Source organism: Cariama cristata, unplaced genomic scaffold, assembly GCF_000690535.1.
Source record: "Cariama cristata isolate BGI_N322 unplaced genomic scaffold, ASM69053v1 scaffold35868, whole genome shotgun sequence".
NCBI classification, from domain to species: domain Eukaryota; kingdom Metazoa; phylum Chordata; class Aves; order Cariamiformes; family Cariamidae; genus Cariama; species Cariama cristata.
Genome location: NW_009633573.1, coordinates 51,248 through 60,359, shown reverse-complemented (window position 1 = coordinate 60,359; position 9,112 = coordinate 51,248). Strand labels below are relative to the sequence as shown.

Genomic DNA, 9,112 nt, shown 5'->3' with positions numbered 1-9,112 from the left:
GAGCCAGCGGTGTGCTCAGGTGGCCAAGATGACTGATGGCATCCTGGCTTGTATCAGAAATAGTGTAGCCAGCAGGACCAAGAAAATGATAGTCCCCCTGTACTCGGCACTGGTGAGGCCGGCACCTTGAATACTGTGTTCAATTTTGGGCCCCTCACGACAAGGTGAGGTGCTGGAGCGAGTCCAGAGAAGGGCAACGAAGGTGGTGAAGGCTCTGGAGCACAAGTCTGATGGGGAGTGGCTGAGGGAGCTGGGGGTGTTTAGTCTGGAGAAGAGGAGGCTGAAGGGAGACCTGATCAACCTCTACAACTACCTGAAAGGTGGGGGTCAGACTCTTTTCCCAAGTAATGAGTGACAGGACGAGAGGAAACAGCCTCAAGTTGTGCCAGGGGAGATTTAGATTAGACATTAGGAAAGATTTCTTCACCAAAAAGGTTGTCAAGCCTTGGAACAGGCTGCCTAGGGAAGTGGTGGAGTCACCATCCCTGGAGGTATGTAAAAGACATGTAGATGAGGCACTTAGGGACATGGTTTAGTGGTGGGCTTGGCAGTCTTAGTTAACAGTTGGACTCAATGATCTTAAAGGTCTTTTCCAACCTAAATGATCCCATGATTCTATGAGAGGAATTATTGTAGTGCACACTAAACACCTCAATTGGTAATTTTTTAGAGGGAAGCTGTAAACTTTTTACCTCTAATCTGCTCAAAGTACTGTTCTTCTGAAGTACATGGGTGTGCCACCTGTGAAGATTACACAGAGCATCATTCACATTCCTCATTTGGTTTACTGGCTTCTGCCTTAAGCTTTTGTTGGGAAAAGCATTGTTAGAAAGAGAAGAAAATCGGATGAGATATGTCGTCTCACTGATACAAGGCCTGTTGCCAGCACAGGAGAAGGTTTTGCGCTACAGCTCTGGTACTAGACGGCTTCCAGTGTAAGGAAATTCCTCTTGTACGTGATCTCCTCCCTTTCCACATTTTGGGAAAACAAAATGTGAACTCCAATTTCTTTTTTTTTTCCTTCCAGTGCTCAGACAAGTCATGCTTGAGAACTCCTTCTCTAAAAAAGAGGGTGATCGATATCAACTTGGAAGGGAAGAAGGACTCTGGAATGCTAAAATACATCAGACACCAGGTACTGACTAGGCCAGACGCTAGTTAGAGAGGCTGATACATAGATATCAGGTTAGACTGCAACAAGAAGGAAAGTGTATATGGATCTCCAGGCCTGTGTGAAGAACTGTTCCTGAATATCAATCAGTTCAGCCCTGCATGATTTCCCCAGCTGAGTAATGCTAAATTTAAGCCTCTTAAGGCAACCTCATCAAAGAATCCTTTAAACACATAGCTCCATTAAATCGCAGTCTGCGTCTCTGGCTTCCCATAGTGACACATGCATCAGAATTGGAGATACAAAAAAAAAGGAAAAGTAAATATAAAAAAAATTTTAAATCCACAAATGTGTTTGAATACAACCTGTCAGTTTACAGCAATAGTTTTCTTTGCTCGTTCTTGTTCAGTGTTCCTGAAGAAGCAACAGGCTCTTCAGAGGCCTGTTCTGGTGGGAATTTCATGGATCTGTATCACTGTTTGTGCACCACCTTGGGAGAGTTTGGCTTTCCTTTTATCCTCTTTATCAGTGTTTTGGTGACATGAGTGACTAGCAAAAGAATCAAGGAACTAGCTTGCAAACACTGCTCAGTGTAGGCTGAAAGCAAAGTTCTTCTGTGGAGCATTATCTGAGATGGCTGAAACGGGAGGTTATCGGTGGGTAATCTGCAGACCAAAACTAGGTAAAATTACTGAGTGTGTTGTTCACTGTGGACAGTTTGCACAGCTCAGCTGTAAGGCATGACTTGTTTTTTTTGCAGGTAATGAGCCTCTCCCCTGCACCCTTGTCACTGCTAATCAAGGCAGCTCCTATCCTCACAGAAGAGATGTACGGGGACATCCAGCCAGCAGCGTGGGAGCTCCTGCTCAGTGTGGATGAGCATATGGCTGGAGCAGCAGGTAAGAGAACAAAATCACTTAGTATGGCTACCCTGGCTGCACAACTCATAGTAGATCACAGGACCTTGCAAGACAGCTTTGTAGTGGAGGAGTCTGAATACCACCAAGGGTTTCTTGGGAGCTGTTTGGTTTTCATAGACCTCCATGTGTTTTTGTGATCTGGACAAAAGAAGCAGTCAGAAGGATCGGGAAGGCAATCTCTCAGCCCCTGGTTGTGGTGGATGATTAGAGAGCATCAAAATTAGTGTTTGTGTTTAGCTGGGTTTCTAGGCACAGGAAACACAGTGATTTAACCTGTTCAGAGTTACTGACGTATTTTGTATGTTGCCTCGTGGAAATTGTTAGTACCAGTTGGGGGCTGATATAGAAACTAAGAAAGGGGATGAGAGTGGAACTGTCATAGCTCCTCTGTTGTGCTGAAAGGAAAATTCTCATATTGCATGGAGACAGCAGCATTGCTCAATAAGTAGTCTTACGGGTATGGTATTTATCTGTATTTTGCATTTCCACTTGGTATGAAATTGTGCAGATGACATTTGCTGATGACACATAGTTGAGAGGCATGTTTAAGACAGAAGAAGATTAGAACATCATATACCTGTGAAAGTATTACCTTGAAAAAGAAATTCCAGACATGGGATGAAATTCATTACTACAAAGTGTAAGATTATGTCCTTGCAAACTAATAAGAAGAATTTTTCTGTTACAAGCTTGGATCTTCTCCCATGGAACTGATACAGGTTCAGAGTACATCACTAGGCCAGAAGATGACTGATTTAATGAGCAGAATTCAGCTGTGGAAACAATAAACACAGTCAGGATGCATCAGAAGATGTAATTCATTAGAGATCCAAAGTGTAAATGTTTTTGTAAAGCACATTATACAATTACCTAGAACACAGCACTTCCATGCACGATTCTGGTCACTGAAGAAAGAGACATTTACATGGGACAGGTACAATGAAAGACTGATAATCACACACTCCTTGAGAAAGGAGCAAAGTAAAGAAGAGCAACAAGCTGCCTGTAACTGCACTCCTTTCTCCCCTTCAAGTCCCTTTCTGGGGGAATAATTCTGGATACTCTCTGTCTTATCAAAAACTTGCTGTGGCTCACAGGGAAGGGAACAAAGCTTTGCTGCTGTTCCTGAGGAGTGCTAGCTGGCTGCTCCTCCAAAGCAGCCTTTGACATACATCTTCCTCCTTCTGCCCTTCCTGAAGGAAGCGTTAAAATCCATTTGAGGGTCTGTAGTAGCTTTTTTAGTAGCGAGCGATTTCAGCCCAAGCATAAATTACATTCACCAAGGTCAAAACCTGAAAACTCCTAATGTTGCTATCACAAGCTGGCTAAAAAGAACTCCTGCGTTAGTGTACACCAGCACCATCTCCTGACCTCTGCCAAGGCTGTACTTCCTTTTTTGGTTACTCCAGTAGGAGCTCACACTTAAATTAGTCCTGCTGAGACTTGACATAGTTACATTGAAAAGGCCAAAGAGTAGAAAGTTCTCTGAGCTGGTGAAGCAGGAAGGTCCCTACAGATTCGGAGCAGGACTTTGGAGCTGGAATGGGAATGCACTTCGCAGTGCAAGGCAGGACCTAGGCAGTCAAAGAGCAGCCTTGTTTTTCTGCAATGTTCAGACAGCTCTCATGCCGGGCACCTTCCGACTAAGTGTTGAGGCAAACACCATGGCAAATGTCCTCTTTCTACTGCGGAGGAATGGCCACCGAATCTAGAGAAATTGTCTCCAGTGCTCTGTGGTGAGCTACCGGTCAAAGAAGCCATGGACTCTCTGACACCCACTGAACTCCCACAGCAACTGTGTTCCTTCTGCTTTTGTTTCCTGGTCAATGTCCCTCAGACACCCTTCTAAATTAATTGGCCTCCATCAGTCTGGAGTTTGACTGTGTCTGGTTATATTCTGATATGCTCCATTGAAATAACTAGGGGCCAGCTCAGCTTCTATTGTGCTGTTTTCCATTGTGATCTGGTCCTTTGTCTCGCAATTTGTAGCAACTCCGTTTTCTCTTGGAGGCAGATTGTGATCATTGCATGGTGCCCATTTAACTAAGAACCTTTCTTTGTGGTTTTATCTAGGAAAACAGACAGGTGAGGCTCTACTTGGGGCACTGTCTCCTGCTCTGAGGGGAAGGCAGAACTTCTGTTAAACCAGCCTTTATTAATCGTCACAGAAATCACTTGGAAGTGGAATCTTTGAAAGCCAGACTCAATTGATCTTGTTACTTCAAGAGATGCCTTTTATTTTAAACCAGTCATGACTGAGATTTTTAGTGAGAAAAGCAAAGCTGTATTTTATTTTAAAAGCAGGTTTTCCAGAAGCTTTTACAAACCTCACATGTAATGCGGTGTGACTCCAAAAGGTGGAATCACACGTGCTTGTTTCATGAAGCAGTACAATTTTTGCTAGGCCTGGTAGACTGCTGATCTCATTTCGGGAACCAAGATTAGGTTTCTTTTGGTGGGGGGGTTGTACAGCTGCAGTTTTTCTCTGCCAAATAAACATGTTATTAAGGAAAACAGATGATCAGATGTTCTCTCCCTGCAGCTGCCATGTTCCTGCTGTGTGCCGTGAAAGTGCCAGAGGCTGTTTCTGACATGCTGATGTCCGAATTTCATCACCCAGAGACGGTGCAAAGACTGAACGCCATTCTCAAATTTCACACGCTCTGGAGGTTTAGGTATCAAGTCTGGCCAAGGATGGAAGAGGGAGCACAGCAGATCTTTAAGGTAGATAGGATGCATGAAACACAATGTTGCCATTTACAGCTTGCCTTGTGGAATAGATGTGTCATGACGGGCTGCCATGAAATGACCTGAAAATCTGTTTAGAGAAGAAAATGGTTGTGTAACTCACACTAGTTGGGGAGGTGGTGTGTAGAACTCTTGTATAAAATGGGGAGAGTATGATGGGGGGACAGATCAGGAAAAACATCAGAGAAAGAAATAAATTTGTCATATGTGGTGTTACAGCGTAGTGAGAGATGGAGTTGAGAAAGATTTGCAGAGGTAATTAATATCTTGGGTACTTGTGCTCATGTTTAATTAGCAGTACTAACATTAAAAGTAGTCTGATGTAACAAAATGTCTTTCCTGTTTTTGTTTAGATCCCTCCTCCAAGTATAAACTTCACTCTGCCTTCTCCCGTCCTGGGGATGCCATCTGTGCCAATGTTTGATCCCCCCTGGGTCCCTCAGTGCAGCGGGAGTGTGCAAGATCCTATAAATGAAGATCAGTCGGTAAGCAGACATTGTGAGAGTAAGCACTGGGTTTTTTTCTGTAGTGGCACAGGGGAAGTTAAGCCAAAAGATGTAGACTAAACTCTGAGTTTTCTTGTCTTCCTCAGCTAGGAAAAATCTAGTACACAGTCCATGTAGGGCACACAGAATTTCCTACATGGGCATAAGGCTTTTCTGTTCCTTCACTGAGGTACTGTACTGCATATCATATTCCTGTGAGAGACAGTAACTCAGATCTTAGGAGCACAGAGCTGTTCTTCCTCCAAGAGGAGATTAGTTCACTTGAACTGCCTCACAGATCATTTTCTCTGCACTGGTTCATGTGGTGTCTCTTGGGAGAAGTCTGCATCAAGGCTTATTGCAGACATAGCCCCAAGAGGAGTTTCCTGATGAATCTCTGCACAGCTAGCACTAGTCTGGTTTGTATTTAGAAACTGAGTTGCTGAATGTCACTGAGGTCTCTGGCAGAAAATGCAGGATGTGTGCATCTTGAAACACAGCCTGAAGCTGTTAGTTTTCTCTTTTCTTGTTGACAGAAGTCATTTTCAGCCAGAGCTGTTTCACGTTCCCATCAGCGAGCAGAGCACATCCTGAAGAACCTGCAGCAGGAAGAAGAGAAGAAACGCCTGGGCCGGGAAGCCAGTCTCATCACTGCCATCCCCATCACTCAGGAGGCCTGCTACGAGCCAACCTGCACACCAAGCTCAGAGCAGGAAGAAGAAGGTGTGCTCCAGGGGCACGAACTTCATTCCAGGATCTTGAGAGCACTTGCCACCAGCATAGAGCACTGCTTAGGAGTATGATGTCCAGGAACGTTGATTGTTAGTGTTAGGAAAGTTGCAACCGCATTAATTTGTTGAAGAGTCCAAGTCATTGGGAAAAAGTGTAATTAAAAATTACAAGAAAAACACAAAACCTTGGACGTATTAAGTATTCACTACATGACCTGAAGCCCCCTACCCCTTGTCCCCCCCAACTTCATTTGAGCTTTCCAGCATTTAACATCTCAAAGCTCCCAGCATCTTGCAGGATTTAATATAATGAGAATATGCCACACTAGGAATGAAATTTGTCTTTCCTAACTTTAACCCTTTAATAATTAAAAGGTGAGAGGAATCACTTTTTGGCAGTATCTGTCTTAAGGCACATAGCTTAGGATAGGCTGAATTGCCCTTGGAGTTTTCTACCTTTATGGTGAATAGTGGGGGAGACTGGATGACCAGCTCAGCCTCAGTACCAAACTTTCAGACAGCCAAAGTTATATGACGTAAGTCATGAAAAGCTTAGTCTTTGGGTGAGGATTTTCATTGGTCTAGGCTAACAGGGCACAAAGATTTCATTAAAGGCATTCCAAGGTATGTGCCATGTAGGTGAGTAAAGTGATGTTCAGATCTAAACATACATTGGGAAATCTGTGAGCAGAAATCTCAATTCTTAGGAAAAACTGAGCACCAGCAACCATGATGGTTAACAGGGTGTAGATAAAAAGAACTATAGAGCCAACTCAGTTACAATGTGACTTACCAAAGCACTGAGCCCTCTTGTTGAACCATAATCTGGTGGTTCCCAAAGCATGAGCACATTACCTATCTGACTGATCTTTATAGATTTTAAGTTGTGCATTTTGAGTGTTACCTGACTTGAATTTTCAATGCTCCAATTTGGTTGTAAGTGCTGTCCTTCAGAAAGTTCCCTAAAGTCTGCCAGTTGGATCTGGATTGACATTTCCCATTCTCTTTGTCAGTAGAAGAAGTTGCCAACCTGGCCTCCCGCCGTCTCTCTGTGAGTCCTTCCTGCACCTCCAGTACATCTCATAGGAACTATTCTTTCCGCCGCGGCTCTGTCTGGTCAGTGCGGTCAGCAGTCAGTGCAGAAGGTGGGTTGACTTCACTTTGAACTGTCCTTTCATAGGATTTCATCCTCTGGAAGCCTTTCCTCTTGATCCATAAAGCTGGTGGCATTTCCTTTTACATTACGTCCTTCCTGAATGTATTCCCAAGCTTGAGCCACTTTATAATAAATTACTGACCTGCATTATTTTATTCACCCCTGCTGTCACAACGTCTCCCCTTACCTCTCATGTTTCATTTAGAGAGTAGTGCCATGGAGAGCACTCTAGCTGAAGAACGGTATTGAAACGGGATTTCATCAAAAAGAAGGATTCCCTACAAGCAAAGACATGTAAATTGAAATAATATATATTTACAATGAAAACTCTTGATCAAGAAGTTGACTGGAGGCTCAGTCGCTTCTTGGAGATCGCAGTAAACCTGCTGTGCTTGTGCAGTGATCAGACAGCCTATCATTTTGTTCTGTTTGTACAGCACCTGACACAAATGTTTATCTAACCTACCTGGATAATACCACAGCTTATTCACTAACACTCACCTTGTACTCTTCTTACTGCTCCAGATGAAGAACACACTACAGAGCATACTCCAAACCATCATGTGCCACAACCACCCCAAGCTGTGTTTCCAGCATGCATCTGTGCAGCAGTGCTCCCCATTGTCCATTTGATGGAAGATGGAGAAGTCCGGGAGGATGGAGTGGCAGGTACTGACCTAGATTAAACTTCAAGGGATTCTTGCTCAGGGTGGTAGAACGTGCTGGCACTTTGAACAATGGCTTACATTTGTTAGGTGCCATAATTAAAGTGGAAAAGAGGTGTAACACAACCTTGTATTTGCTCACAGTTCATGTTTCCTAGAAGTATTATGTGCTATGTATTGTTATGAGTATATGTGTTTGTTAAAAAGTTAATGAATAATCTATTAAATCCTCACAAACTATTTGAAAGTAAATTCGCAACAGAAATGTGACTTTGTAGGGTTTATCCTTTTTTTCTCCATGATTTGTGTTTTGGTTTTGAGGGTTTTTTCCCTCTTTTGGGGCCCTAAAGAAGCCCCCAATTCAAGAAGGATACTGAGAAGCTGAAAAGGGTCTAGCGGGGGGATACCAGGATGGTAAGAGGCCTAAAACAGTTGTTCTCTGAGGAGTGGCTGCAGAGGCTGGGCTTATTTGGTGTGATGAAAAGAGTTCCTCTAACTCTTTGTTTCCTAACTTAGAGGTTACAACTTGGGAACTTCAAGTTAGAAATTTGGAAGGAACTTCATAACCAGGAGCATAGTACAATTTCTGTTGATTCTCCATCCACAGCGGTTATCAAGCATTGGCTAGGCAAAGCCACAGTTGACATAATCTGGTGCAGGTGACGGTCCTGCTCCAAGCGGGGCTTGGGCGAGAGACCTCCAGAGGTCTATTCCCACCAACATTTCTTTGATCCTATGACAAATGCAAAGCCACCTATACACAGCTTGAACATTTTTCTTAGGGGCTGTGATGTATTTATAAAGCAATAATGCATTTTTCTGTATTTGTTTCTCTAAAATGTTTACAGGTGGTGGACTTGCCCTTCCTTCCCTTCTCTTCACTCATCATGTCAGCTGATTGCACGTTTAACTTTCTGTTACGTTTTGTATTCAGTTTTGGGTGGAAGTAGTCAGCCACCTAAATAATGTATGTGTCATTTTGTGATCAGGAACTGAGTACTGAAAACAAAATAATGAATAATTCTCTGTTGCTGTTAATCATCACAGGATTGCAATTAATTACACTTTGGGGAGCTGATCATCAATACAGTTCCCTGCTGGCTATCTAATACTGTTCACCAATACCAGATAAAATCACTCAATGAATCACTGTGAAATTGAACTTCTATGCATGAACAAAAAAGTACATGAATTTATGTTTTTTAACTGCCAGATTTGTCCATCTGGAGTTATGAATTCAAATAGTTATTTCTTTATTATTCCTCTGACTACAGTGGTGAAGGGCTTCCTGTCATA

At 43.1% G+C, this 9,112-nt stretch overlaps 1 protein-coding gene across 1 annotated transcript in view; it reads left to right on the top strand.

The window, feature by feature from the left end:
* The first annotated feature begins 28 nt into the window (after positions 1-28).
* Positions 29-9,112, top strand: part of LOC104166756 (protein unc-80 homolog) — a 56,804-nt gene continuing 47,720 nt past the window's right edge. Inside the window, exons 1-8 of the mRNA XM_009706804.1 lie at positions 29-112; positions 1,028-1,135; positions 1,872-2,010; positions 4,574-4,755; positions 5,133-5,264; positions 5,801-5,987; positions 7,009-7,140; positions 7,677-7,820. Coding sequence (XP_009705106.1) covers positions 29-112; positions 1,028-1,135; positions 1,872-2,010; positions 4,574-4,755; positions 5,133-5,264; positions 5,801-5,987; positions 7,009-7,140; positions 7,677-7,820 — 1,108 coding nt within the window. The remainder of the gene's footprint in view (positions 113-1,027; positions 1,136-1,871; positions 2,011-4,573; positions 4,756-5,132; positions 5,265-5,800; positions 5,988-7,008; positions 7,141-7,676; positions 7,821-9,112) is intronic.